The 15,446-nt window shown below is 29.5% G+C and overlaps 1 protein-coding gene across 1 annotated transcript in view; it reads right to left on the bottom strand.

Annotated features, from left to right (window-relative positions):
* Positions 1-2,285: 2,285 nt before the first annotated feature.
* The window catches only part of LOC106462961 (talin-2-like), a 133,901-nt gene continuing 120,740 nt past the window's right edge, over positions 2,286-15,446 (bottom strand). The window contains exons 52-57 of the mRNA XM_013922930.2: positions 14,448-14,553; positions 12,795-12,922; positions 11,646-11,771; positions 11,204-11,266; positions 10,421-10,603; positions 2,286-9,455 (exon numbers count right to left, since the gene is read on the bottom strand). Coding sequence (XP_013778384.1) covers positions 9,201-9,455; positions 10,421-10,603; positions 11,204-11,266; positions 11,646-11,771; positions 12,795-12,922; positions 14,448-14,553 — 861 coding nt within the window. The 3' untranslated portion in view covers positions 2,286-9,200. The remainder of the gene's footprint in view (positions 9,456-10,420; positions 10,604-11,203; positions 11,267-11,645; positions 11,772-12,794; positions 12,923-14,447; positions 14,554-15,446) is intronic.

Below are 15,446 nucleotides of genomic sequence, written 5' to 3'. Positions count from 1 at the left end.
ATTAGAGTTTGTCGTATTTTAGCCATCCTGATGAGCTCTGAATTAAGTGAAACGTATCGTCGACAATGCATATGGAGAACATAGTGTGGCTTAAATACTATTATACACTCGTCTTTTAAAAAAAACAAAAAACCAAAGGCACTGAATAAAAAGCGTAGATTTCAAGATATAAAATGCTTAATACTAATATCTTATGTTAATTGTAAATAATTATAATCGTGCTTAGTCAGCTTAGAAAAGGTATTCGCACCATAAAAATTGTTGTATGAAGTACTATATTCATTTTAAATCTTACCAAGTAAGTTGAGTAATGAAACCCAAGTTCACATTTTATAGCAACAACAACAAAGTAAAAATATTTGCTTAATAAATCTGAGAAACTTTCGTGTTAACAATAATTCTTTGAGCACAAACTACCATCAGCGGTAGTAAATGATAAGTTCACGTAACCTCTATAGTTACCGTAACTGCTGGGAAAGATGAATTTAAAATTCTACAAACTAACAGTCAACAATAAAGTAGAAATCGTTAACTATATCCGTAATGTTGTTATTGTAAAACGTTTGACATTTTTTTCAAAAATTATATTTCAAATTACATTATGCTTTTACTAATTATGTATTTATTTTGGTTTTAAATAATTTCCGAGAAGCTTGTCAAAGGATTTAACAACAAATAAACAGACAGTTTGTTGTTTATTAATCTTTGATAACAGTACAAGAAGTGCACAACTGCTTTTTACTTTAAAAAACATTTTAAGATAATACAAATATTTGAAATAAAATTTAATGGTATTTATCTATAAAACTGATTTAAATAATAATAACTTTCGCGCGATCAGAGTAAACTATATGTATGCAGAAAAAACTAAAAATTAACTTGGCCATCAGTATAGCTAATTAAATATACATTTCTTACGCAACTACTTATAAGGATTAGAACGCACTTATTCATCAGTTGGGTACCCTTGTTGTTAACGTTAGTTTCGACCGTAAACTCATTAGTATTGCACGTGTTTTGGCCAGATTTAGGACAGTCCTAAATAGAAATTCAAAGCTAACAATGAAAATCAATCTTTATAATACAACTTTAACAACGAAACACAATTTAATATAAAATAAACGTAATTATATTCACTACAGAAATTAATATATCAATATTATTAATGAAAGGAACAATATATAAACAAAATGGCACATCTTAATTAGGTTACACTTAAACACCACTTCCCGTCTTAAACCATTGTCGTCCATGTATATTTCTTTGAAAACTAGCTTTCTCTTTTTCTAACCGTATTTTACTAAAGAAACGCAGTACGCTTCCCCCACTATATAAATTAAGTGTGACAATTAATGCTAGATGTTTAATCAAGTGTAGCTGTAATACGCTTAGAGATAAAATTCATGTTAAAAGATTGATACTATGCAGAAGTTAGTTTGACAAAAAAGTTTTACTCTACCTTCTAAAGAAAGGTATTATACATTTAACATTACAGTAAACTTAAGTTTCTCTCTGTAGTACACATCTTGTAGACAAATATTACTTCTTTACCATTTTAACCCATTTTTCATTTGACAATATTAAGGGCAGATACAAAAATTTTTAATATCATAATCCACTATACTTTCTAACTCCACACAATTAGAACAAATCTCCGTATCCTGGTCTTTGAAGACAAACATTATATTTCCACAACTGAACCATCCAACCTTATCTAAACCTCTATGAAGATGGATATTGTACTACGTTTTCCTCATTACTAAACTGTAAAGATTCCTATTAAATCTTTCCCATTAATCTGCTCTCTGAAGATTTCTACTAAATCCTCCCTATTATACTACATACATGGGTCAAAGTGACCAATGATCATTCTGATTGAAAAATATCCACGAGTTGGGGTTTTACATGTTCTCAGATGCATTTTGAGCTCTTCTGGACAACTTTCGGTACCAAATTTTAACTTGACTTTGTATGAAAAAAAATTCAGAAATTGTGTGTATATATTTCACCAGAAATAATTTAAAACTTTTTTGATTATTTTTGCACATCCAAAAGTAAATCATGTATGATTAATGGGATTTGCTCAATAGTTTTTATACATTAAAAACTAATTTTCCTCATATTGTGCAAATATTTTATTTAAATAGTGTTAGCAAATAAACATATGTTGGATAGAAATTCCAAAAAGTTCTGAGTAGCCAAAAAATAAAAAAAAAAAAGGGGGTAACCACTATAGTTTTTGAAGAACTGTCATACATAAATTTTCAAAGTAACTGAAATAACTATCTCATGAGGATAAAGCTTTATTTTCATTCTCTTGAAAATTACATATATCAAGTATATGGGAAATTCTCTTAGCATTAACTTAACCCTAATTACAAAACAAAAATGTATAGAAATGAAGCAATCATTTATAACCCAACTCCAGTTAGCAAGCATATAACATTATTCAAGTTAAAAAAAAAGTACAGTCAATATTTATTTTTAACTTTTTAATATTGAGTTTAGTGATCTAACTTAATGAAAGGTTGAAATAACTTTGTTAGAGAAAGTGAAATTTCCAGTATGAAAATGACACATCATCTTAGAAGTTAGTCTGTCTTAAGTGCTGGACAATTTCATAAACTTAAAAGGGATCTTTGTAACAATTATTGCATAAAACACCTACATATATAAAGTATACACTTCCTGCGCCGGACTTATTTCCTATTCATATTACACAGTCTTGTTTTGAATATATCAGCCATTAAACACCAAGAAAGTAGTGTTCAATATAGTTTATAACTATAATCACCACACTATTTAGCATAAAAAAAAAAACTTCTTATAGATTCCAATATTGAAGATATGTACTAGTTATATTGATAGGATACTAGAGATTTCATTTCCTACAAATGTATCATCTTGAAAATTTTTGTTTTAACAGCCTTAAAATACACGTTTCCAGTTCTGCTCCTTAAAGAACTGAACGTGTTCTTATAAACAAATATTCTTGATAAAAGGCTGATATAATTTCATTGGAATTTTTTCACTTTGCTCTTCTGTTTGTTGATTAAGACATTTCACGTGCTCACTACTTTGAAAAGTTCTTTTGGAACTCGCTATTCCATATACCATGATAAAAACTGGACTGATAATCTTGACGAATGCAAGTTTAGTTTAAAAGGAATGCCAGTACTTTATATTGGTACTAATATAAAATTCAAATGTATTACATTAGGGTAACCCATACTCTCGGGTGAACAAATATGATAATTAAGTAGATTCTACTCTTAACAACAGTAAGCTGCGGAAGTTAATGTGAAAGGCATAAAACGTTTTGAAATGTGACAATCTCTGCTTACCCAAAAATTCAGACTGAGATCTCAAATATTCTCATTTCAAAAAGAGTGCAGAAATAAGTTGTAAATGAGTCACATTTCTATTTGTAATAGCATTAGAGTTTTTATAATAGGTTTTTATAATAAAATACAATAAAAAAAGAAAAGAAACTGAACTTCCATTATAATTAAACTGTTTAAAGTTAGAGGCATCATTATAATATAAGTGGCATGTATAATGTAAAGATTCAGTTTTCTGTAAATGGAATACTCTCTTACTTTAGATAGAATAGTTTATTACAAGTACACCAGTACCCCAAACTTAAGTGATAATACAAGTGCAGATAAACAAAGTTTGATTTTAATCTTGAAACAAATTCATTAAAACCCACAACACATATAATAATTTGTAAATCAAACTGTTGACTCTTTACTGAAGCTTAACACTACTATTACAGTTAGATATTGAATGGAGTGTGGTTTAAGGTGATTAATATTTTAATGGACAAAATAAGATTGTAGTTAAATAATAAGAAGGCAAAAAATTGTTTCCCATCATTCTTTTAACAATTCTTTGTCTTCATAAAAACAATGTAAAACTTTATGATATACAAACTTCTAAGTGCTATGTTTCTTCCCACCAAATACATATTTTTCTAAAGCCGTGAAATAACAAAGGTAATACAAAACTTTCAACAGAACTTGCAACAAGATCTAATAATAATAAGTAGTACGAAAGATATTTAAATTGAATAATCCAACAATTTGTTTGTTTGCGTCAGAAATCTGTGCAAAGCTACACAAGGCTATCTGCGATAGCCATCCTTAATTTTGAACCGTTAGACTATAGGAAAGGCAGCTAGTAAGCATCACCTATTGCAAACTCTTGGGCTACTCTAATCAAATAGTGCAATTTGACAATTATACTTATAACTCACCTACAGCCACAAAGTACAGAGTTCAATTTTTGCAGCAACAGATGCAAACCATGGATTCATGGTCCAGCATGCTAATTGCTAAGCCATGCCCAGTCTTTCAACAATAAAGCTATTGCCAAATGAATAGCATTTATAATAAGGCACTAATAGGTCTCTGCAACTGAAGAGTTTCAAAATATAGCACTGCAGTAATTGTAAAAGAAAAAACTATGTTTTCTTAGTAGAAAATGAAACACAAGTGCCTGAAAAAGGTTTATAAAAATATAAGTGATGAAATACTTTATGTTTCGAATAAATAAAATTTGAAATGGTATTTCTTTTCTAACATAAACTTTATAAAGTACACAAAACACACTTAGAAACATTATTATTTAATTTTTTGTATTTTTTTTTCAGTGATTTTGTGTCACTACTAATCTAAATTTGTGAAAAACGTTTTATATATTTTTAAAATTTCTAATTCTTGGGAAAAAGTATGACCACAACAGAAAGAAAATTTTAAACACCTATTTTTTAAGAACTACAGGCATATATATTTCTAACCTACAATTTAAATTATGGTCTAAAAGAGTTAGGTTCATGTAGAGTATTACACAGTAATAACGGATTATCATTAATCTATAGAGTTGTTTTATTACAATTTTATTTAACCATCTTTTTCCTTATCTTAAAAAATTAATTTCAGAAATCCAAGTTTCTTTCACACAAAATAACATGTTTCTGCCAAACAATTTTGATAGTGGTGAATTGAAACTTGAATCTAAAGTAAGTACTAGTATGATTAAGCCATTTTTCATTACACAATTATTGTTCTCATGAGGTTCTTCTTCTTATATTGTAAAACAAATATACAAACTTATGGAGGGTGAGAATGGAAAAAAAAGAGAATAAAACAATCACGTTTCACCCCAAATTCAACTGTTGATCTTAGTAAAGTATTAAATATAACTGTTTCATCCTCACAAAAGCTATAAAGATACTTTAGATCTTACTATAATTATACAATAAGTCTCACACATACATTCCTATGATCAGTAGCTGCTATGATTTATATAAAAGCTAATATACATTTTTTAACCTGAAACACATGATACGCCAGAATAAAGTTTACTGAAGGTGAAGATTTTTTTTATTAATTGTAAGCAATGGGATAAAAATTCACAGATGACCAAAATTTCTCTCACATTTATATATATATATATATTTGTATCACCATTAATAAACTATGATTTTTTCGCTAAAATACTTACATAACAATTATTTTCTGCCATTAGTACAAAGATAAATGAACCTGGATCTAGCAGATCATGAAAAAGATCGAGGCAATTTCCAAAGGCATCTATCTTGATTCTTTCAAAAATGACATAACTTTATTTTCAATTCCAAGAAATGATTTATAAATTGATTGATAAACATTATGAATAGAAAAAATAAACAATAATTCCCAAGCTTTTTACGCAAGTATTTTAATACTCAATTATTGGACAGAAGCATTTAATTACAGTATAAGTAAAAAATATTCTTACGTAAAATAAGAGAGACTTTCTGATATTCATACCATAAAATTCCAATTATGATAAATATAAAAAAAACAACAACCAAACCTTAATTACAAAAATATGGGAATAAAATAATAAATTGATTAAGATAAAAACTTTCACCATGTTTTACTTAATAATGTCCATGTTATTCTTATTCATGCATATACAAGCAACATTATAAGATACGTTATATTAAAACACATTTTCATACTTCATCTTCCAATGACAAAATACAATGATGCCACAATAAAGATATGACTATTCATATAATATCACTAATTCTCATTTCCAGAAACATTTGTTGAAAAATCATAATTTTATCTACTGTGCAGTTTCAATTCAAAGTAACAAAAAACTTATCACTGTTTCAGTGTATACTGATTACATATCTTGTAAGACAGTATTCCTGTAAAGATTTTATGTACTGCAAACCACAATTCTTTTATGTCTTTTTATGTTTACACTGTAAATTGTATGGTAAAAAATACTTTGAAACAAACTAGTATTTTTAAACAAAACAACTACCTCAATTCTAGGCTTAAACTTATCAAATTTTGGCACAAATTTCTTTCATTTATCACACTAAAAATCAAGCAGAAAATTTTCGATTTTAGCCAAGAAATGATAAGAGAATATCACAAATGATGTTTATAAGACTATTTGAAGTTGAAGATAAACAAATGCAAGAACATCCAATTCCTTATGCTTGTAAAACCTATAACCGTCCTAACTGCCTTTGTAAATATCTACATATACCTTATATAGTAGCAAAGTTTCATTTTCAAACTCATTCAAGATTTGTACATCCATTTAAATACAGAGACTTGGTATCAAAATAAATGTTTCTTACAGAGCATTTATGAACATTAAAAGAAACGTAAGTAAATAAATAAGTCTTTTTAAAGATACAGAAGTAGCAAAACAGATAATCTATGCAGATACCTAAGCAACATTATGAATATCATCTAATGAATGATCAAACACTTATTCTTTTTTCACTCATAAGTCCAATGCCATCATCACTGTTGTTCATAGCCAACAAATATAGCTATTATATTTATCACTACATTACTTCAGGACACAGCCATAGCAAGAGTCATCTTTCAGCTGATCACTTTTCTCTCTGTTACTAAAAATAAGATTGCTTCTAATCATTACAGAACATTTCAACCTCAAAATTTGATGTTTTTATATATATCAAACTTTATAAGGATTTTATGAAATAGTACATAAATAGATAATAGTTATGAACAAAACTTAAGACTCAAGTTACATAACAGTGAACTATCTAGGGTGACCAGACGTCCTAGTTTTGCGAGGACTGTCCCATTTTTTGGTAGTTTGTTCCAGCATCCCGAGGGAAGTTCTCAGGATGTACAAAACATCCCAGTTTTATGATAAAGATATCAAACTGTCAGTCACATCGAATCACAAATGTAATAGGCCTACTTGACTTGCTCATTGTTGTAACACATACTCTCCTGCCAATAAACTCTCAAAAATTCCATCTGTAATGGTGAGAAACTCAGGTCTGCACAGGTTTAGTTGGTTGTACTGTAGTAGACCTATAGCAGTTAAAAATCAAGAAATGTTACTTAAGATATTTTTAATACTGAAAATCTTCAACCTATCATGGTGTCAAAATGCCAAAAATAGTTGGTTTTTTTTCAGATAATTTGACAGTAGACTTTCCTTTTTTAAATGCAAGTGAGTTGGATAATAAAGTTGAGTGTACTATAAGAAAAGCTACGTTTTTGATAGCACACAGTGGCAGATTGAACATTACAGTTCACACTGTGAAGAAAAAGCATAAGAACCATTTTGAAACTAGGGGCAGGGGCTGTCCCAGTTTTGTGGTTTGGAAATTTGGTCACCCTAGAACCATCCCATGGTAATAAATCTTGATAACAAGGAACCCATTTTTTAGGAAATAAAAGTTTTGAGATGGCTTGACTGAGTAATCAAAAAATTTATTATAAATGTACGACATTTTGAAAAGATTTTGTCCTTCTGAGGATGACAAAATCTTGTCGAAATGTTGTACATTTATAATAAAGTTTTTGATTACTCAGTCAAGTCATTTCAAAACTTTTACATCCCATGGATATAAGTGTAACATTATAATTTGGGTGATCAACACAAACATTTGCAGAAGGTTAGTCAATTAGCCTGTAAACTGAAGTTACTGAAAGTTGTTTGTGTCAAAAACCTATAGCTTCAACAATAACAGTAATAAAAAGAGCACAAAAAAACTACATAAATTTTTAAATTTAATTTTCTACTCTTTAATAAATTGGACATTAGAAATAATTATAAAACTCAATGCCTGGTATAGTTTAATAAACTAAAACTCAGTGGAAAGTGACACCCAATCAGAGAATACTAACAACAACCATCATTGTTTTTCTTATGTATATTGATAATCCTATGCATAAAAAGCAAAACTGCCTTTAAAATTGGTTAACTAATAAAACGAGAGACATAACATAGTATTATGAAGCTGCCTAATAAAACACTAAAAAAATATTTTTTTTTTTTCCAAACCTAATACATTCTTAGTACACATCATAAAAAAATGTGAGCTACACATTTCTGAATTTCTTACAGAATATAGCACCATTTACTGGATCAATCAAAACTATCATGACCAATGGATATACATTTGTAATGACTTATAAATTAAAGAAGCTCCACTTATATATTTGCTCAATATTAATATTAATAAAATTCCTCACATTAGGATTTTTCATATTTATTAAAAGACACATTATCAAGCTGCAGTAAACGTAGCCATCTCAACTGTTTAAATATAATTTATCAAAAGCTTAAGTTTTGAAACAAAACGTCACAAGCTCAATTAGTCTGCAGTTCAGGTTTTTTTGTTTTACAACCTACTAATTATGAATGTATAAACAGTTTTACAGTAATGATGATTGATGATGATGATGATGATCATCATACCATACATTATATGGTGTTAATCAATGCTTAGAAATCTACTATCTTGCTTGCAAAATAAAATGACACTGCTATTTTATTACGAGGCAACAAACTTAGAATCAGCATATACCACCTATTTATTTTCACAAATTCATTTCATTCTTTAGTATAATAAATTTTATCATTTGATATGTGTAACATTTATTTTTCTTTGCACAATTTTCAAAATACTCATAAAACTAGTCAACAAGTTTCACACCCCACAAAAATAATGCTATAATGTCTAGTTTCTATTCAGATCAAGCCATGCTAGTTTCAATGAACTAACATAACATCTCATTTCATTTACATCACACACCTAACTTTAGAGATCAACTCAGAGGCACATGTTAGTTATATATATATATATGTTTGTTTTAATAAAGACATTTTTCTTTTTTGAAGCTGTTCACTGGAGCACTTCATGAACCGTAACCATGGTATTCGTCTGGAGATTTATTTCCATACTTTGCTTTACGAAGAGCTGCTAACCGTTCCCTTGCCTCTTCTAGCTCTCTTTCTTTTCTTAGAATTTCTTCTCTTGCAATAATTTCTTGGGCAATACCTCCAACCATTCTTTTATTAATAACAAGACTTCTTTCTTCATCATTTTCAATTGACTTTTGAGCTGCACGAACTAGGTTATCTGTAGCTCTTTTGACTGCATTTCCAGCATTCTATAAACAAATAATCACATCTTCGAACTAAGTTTACAAATTTTAAAATAATAAAATATAAATTTCCTGCCATTAATGTAATTTCATGGTTTAACAGTGATTCAAAAGAAACCAAGTTAACATTCTTCATTCAACAAATATACCTTATCTTGGGCAAAGTAAAGCTTCAAAACACCGTTAAGAATTACTTGTATAGAATTTTGTTAATTTATATAAATCTATATAAATATAGTACTGTCTGTTGATAGTAACTAAATCTATATAATGAAACCAAGTTAACATTTTTCATTCAACAAATATACCTTATCCTGGGCAAAGTAAAGCTTCACAACAAGCATTAAGAATCTCTTATATAAAGCAAAGCGTGTGTCCAGAAAAATAAACATACAGCCGTATATCTATCTTTTCATATCTGTTCCTTATACGTTTCTTGATCAATCAGCACCAAACTTGACACAGTGATACAGGATGAAATCAAGAAGGTCATGGATGGGGGGTCTGACCCCCATCTAATTTCATATTGATAGAATTCTTGAAAACAGTATGTCTTTCTTTTCAGTATTGGTACCTTTATGTATTTTTATTGCACTTTTAGTATTTACTATGTTAAGAAGATAAAACTTAAGTAGGAATTTCCTATTCCTTGTTACAAAAAAGTTTTTATTTCACCTGTCTAGTTACTTGTATACTATTTTATTAACGATTTATCTGAACATTTTTTGCCCATTTCATTAAGTAATCCCTTCAATAATATATTTCGTACATCAATTTGCTGCACAAGAAATACAAATACTAAAATGTTTTAAGAAAATGAAATAAAAATATTATTACTCGACACTGTAATTATATTATAAATTCCTCACCAAAAACAAAATATCTATCTTGGTTAATGTGCAAACAGATACTAAAGTGTAGATATAAAGGCATTTACAGGAAGAATCATACACTGGAAAAATACAACTTACCTGTAGCCGCCTCATGGAGTGCGACTCGGGGTCTGCTTTAACCTTGCAAGCAACAAGTAGCTGGGCTGTAGAGCTTGCTACCTGTTTAGCAGAAGATATCATCTTTTCTTCTGTAGCATGGCCTTGTACAAGTGCATTAGCTGCTTCCACAAGGCTGTGAGTGGTAGCAGCAACGAGACGTGCCTAGAAAAAAAGAATGGATTATTCACTTTTGTTCATTTATAAACTGGCACATTCAATATAAAATAGGCTATTATCACTATCACCCTTTATCTGCCTTACAGATGAAAACACAAGCATAGAAACCTAGGGATTCTAAACAGTTTTATAATTTTATTTACTTCTTTTAACCAGTAGTAATTAATATCGTAATAACGCGTGTTCCTAATATTTTTTTTAAAACATAAATTCATGATAATAAAATAAAGGGGAAATAATAATTTCAAACTTAAAACATAAACGGTGAAAACAAAAAAACTATTCCACAAAAATACTGGATTACTCTATTCCTATGTTCACCAACTAAAGCAAAGAAAAAAAATTGGTGTTCATCACTATCAATCTTATGATTTGTTGAAAACTACGTGCCAATGATAACTCATGATTTATCATCATTCATTTACTACTGTAAACAACAAGTCAACAATGCAGTTATCACTTTAGAACATTTATTGACTCGCTCATTTCCGGTAATTGAAAAACATTAAAAATTAACTTCTATTGTCTTAGGACAGACTTTTAGGGAACTGGCATGTAGACAGGTAAACGCACAGATACACTTACAGCGGAAACAAGTCCTTCGGACCATTGACCATCATCAGATGTATATAAAGGATGTGCTCCAATCTGTATAAGAATATACGATACTTAGATGAATGAAATAAAACGTTTAAAATAAAAACTGCTAAGACACAATCCTGATACCATTTATATAGGTAACATATTTTAAAGTATAAATAATAATATTTAACCTGAAAATAATTAGTCATTATAACAGAATATTCTTCTGCTTATTATCTCTTTGTAATTAAAAAAATAAAAATATCCAATACAACTGTAGATCCACACATAACAAGCCTTACTACACACAACATGTTCTCTGAATCTTACAAAACAGAAACACAAAAGTTTCTAGAATGACATACACATTAATAATTATTTTATAATTATTTTACGTCATTTCCAACTTAGAATATTTAGCTTTTTCAAGGAAATATTGGTGTACCGTTCCAGCATCAAGCAACTCCTTCTGAGCTGCACATGCAGCTTTCACAAGGGCAGACGTAGCTGCTGTAATGGACTTAGCTGCTTCCAAAATCATTTCATCAAAGTTCATTTCTTCATTAGCTTCCTGAAAACAATAACAGTATTTTCTTATAAGTATAAAAATAATACTAATAGTTTTATATTTCTATGAATGAACAATGGTCACTTTTTTTTCCCATAGGTCATATCTTTTTAGAACCACAGCAACAAATTGCAAAAACCCATCACTCTATACACTAGATCGATCAATGGTTTATTTTCAACCATAAGATACAGTCAAAAATAAAATTCCATGTGGCTTAGCCAATTGAGAAAACTTTAAAATATACAACTTGGTCCCTCAAATTTTGAAAATGGTCATAAATTGCCAACTGTAACATTTGTCTATTAATCTGCCAATTGAGAAGACTTTAAAATATACAACTTGGTCCCTCAAATTTTGAAAATGGTCATAAATTGCCAACTGTAACATTTGTCTATTAATCTCCAGAACAACAAAGACTCAGCAAACAACAGACTTTAATGCATTATTTAAAGTTTTTATTTCACAGTTATAACTGTCTGGATCAGATTAATTTAAACAGAATCCTATCAAATAAATGATACAGTTGAAAGTTAAATGTGATGGAACACATGTGATGTTTATTTGCACCTGTTCATTAGAAAAACACCTGAATACTACTCTTCAATATGTTTCATGCAGAAAAAGTTCACTCACTAAACAAGTAAATGATGCTGAATGTTTCCAGACTTTAACTATGCATCTTAAAACAGTTAATCTAATAAATTTATTCTTACAGAGATAACAGACTTCATTAGTTGATATTTTCCTTCTCTATAAGTATATGTCTGATTCCTGGTTGACACAAATGCAACAACCAAGAATATCAAACATATCTTACAGCCAAGGGTTTTTCCATTTCATGTTCTCTGAAGTGCTCAACATCATGATTCAGGTTCACCTGGATTTGGAGTGAAACTTTTTGATTAAAATCAATTTCCTAACAAACAAACTTCATTTCCATTTCCTTATCTATATGGTTCAAAAGATAAAAATATAGAAACATCAACTGCTACGCTATTTTACAGATATAAAAAGCCACTACACCTTGACACTACGTTTTCTTGGTTTCAAATGAGCAAGTTTTTTAGCTGCAGCATCAATTGACGAAGCTGCCCCAAGTAATTCAGTTTCAGCTATCACTGTTGGGTCATCTGGATCAATCCAGTCGCTACCTGAAAGTTTAAAGAAATATTTATGATCAATTATTTGAAAAGAATTATCTTCATTATAAAACTACGTTTATGAAAGCTTTTGATATTAAATTAAAGATGACCACAATTAATTATTTGCAACAACTAAAGCAACCCATTTCCTTTAACAGCTTTAAAATCATGTGATTTATTACAGAATGTACAACACAGTGAACATGAATGAGGGAATTATAAGTTATGATTTATGACAATTCATTGTAGTATCACAAAACTTGCAACAAACTAAAACTACAAGACAAAACTTAGATTAATCAGGTCTTAAAATTAAATGTTCTGATTTACAGCTAAGGCCAAAGTTTGGCATCACTCTAGCATTTTAGGAATGAGACATAATTAAAAAAAAAAATTATATGAACATAATATAGATTTTTTTTATTTAACATCATTTAATTAAAGAAACTACCAAATGGTATCATAAAAGTATACCAGAAGCAATAGATATTTGCTGTGCATTTCGTGGTTTTTCAAGACTTTTTAATCTTTTCAAGCATGGATCTAATAAGGTATTGAAGGGTCGAGTTATCTTCTAGATTCCTCCATGCAGCCTTTAAATATAACAGTATTCAACAGGCTTCATTTAACTACATGATTGTTTGTTTGTTTGTTTTGAATTTCGCGCAAAGCTACATAAGGGCTATCTGCACTAGCAGTCCCTAATTTAGCAGTGTAAGACTAGAGGGAAGGCAGCTAGTCATCACCACCCACCGCAAACTCTTGGACTACTCTTTTACCAACGAATAGTGGGATTGACCATCACATTATAACACCCCCATGGCTGAAAGGGCGAGCATGTTTGGTGTGACGGGGATTCGAACCCGCGACCCTCAGATTGCGAGTCGAGCACCCCAGCCACCTGGCCATGCCGGGCAACTACATGAATTAAAACTAGATAATTCTAAGGTGATTCAAAAGTAAATCTGCCAAATTCACTGAGATTTACAGTATCAACAAAAACCTAAATTAAGAAACCTTAGCTGACTACTAGAGAATGTTTCATTTTGCGATGCTATAAAAAGATTGGAGTACACTGAGAGTTTTAATATTTCAAATCTTAGGTAAAAAAGAAAATCACAAAGAAGTCATTTGTAAAAACATTTTTTTAAAGCAATATGAACATTTAAATGTAGTTTATAGGAAAGAAATAACAATAATGTTTGGTTTAAACACTAATTCTACTTGATGGCAGTCTTTACTCATTCATTCAATACTGTTAGTAATAAAAAAAAACATTTTGGAAGGCAATTGTGATACACCTATTATGAATAATATATTGAAAAATGATTAAAATAGTGATCCTGGTTAAAAAAAAATCAATAGGTTGCTATAATAAAATAAAGTCATCTAACTGAAGTTATTAGAGAATTTGAATTTATAATGTAAAACTCAGTCAATAACATAAATCACACACACACACACACACATATATATATATATTTAAAGTATTGTAACAATGTTCCTAATACATATATAAACATCAAGCACTAACCTTTCAGGGTTTCAGCAGAATTTACAATCTCAGAAACAGACTGGGCAATTGTTCTTGACATGCTGATTAGTTGCTGTTTCCCTTCATTGCTAGGTCTCTGAATTACCTAATATATCAAATTTATACAAATTTTTCTTCATTTGAAAGTAACAATTTGTGCATAACTCAAGAGCTAAAAACAAAAAATTTCATGCATAACAAGTTCTAACACCTGTAATAACACGTGCATTATGAAATTCATAAAGTTTATAACATCAGTTTTTATTAAGAAATACTGCTCCTGGGACACCATTTCTAATATCTGCTTGTTTAGATATTTGTAACAATTATAAACTGCTTTACATTATCAAACATGAAGTAGTTGTTCTGATTAACCCTTTCGAGACGGGTCATGGGTTTAAAGGCCGTGTCATCTCATTTGTTGACTCCCATTTAAATTTTATTGAACTACTATTTCATGAATTCATGTCAATAAGTTTGGTATCAAACTGTGGATTATAATTCAAATTTTAGTTCTGTACATTACTCAATTTCTTAATTTAAAAGTAAATATTAAAAAACACAAATAAACATTGATTTTTGTATGTCACATGGTATGTTGAATGCAGCACTGGTTCAAATTAGATGTTTGTGAAATTAAAATACTAAGTCTATAGTTTGTACAAATTAGAAACTCAAATTACTGATATTGAAAAGTTAGAATATAAAATAAGAAGGTCATATCTTTTCTATTTGCTAAGATATTGCTTATCTAATAAATCAAACACAGTGGTACCCCACCCACCTCTTTCCATTTTTGGAAATGCACCCTTATATACACTTACTTCTATACATGACATGATTAACCAATCGGAAGCTCAGAATGCTTTCTAGTAGTTTTCTCTGCCATTTTAAACTCTTAGGACCCAATTCCTTTCTTTTGAACTAAGATTTAAAGGAGGTGTCTTTAGCCTGCTCGAAATTTCATATTTTTTTAGACTAAAATACATCTTAGTTACT

This window comes from Limulus polyphemus, unplaced genomic scaffold (genome assembly GCF_000517525.1).
Source record: "Limulus polyphemus unplaced genomic scaffold, Limulus_polyphemus-2.1.2 Scaffold1291, whole genome shotgun sequence".
Lineage (NCBI taxonomy): Eukaryota > Metazoa > Arthropoda > Merostomata > Xiphosura > Limulidae > Limulus > Limulus polyphemus.
This window is presented reverse-complemented; position numbering and strand designations above follow the sequence as displayed.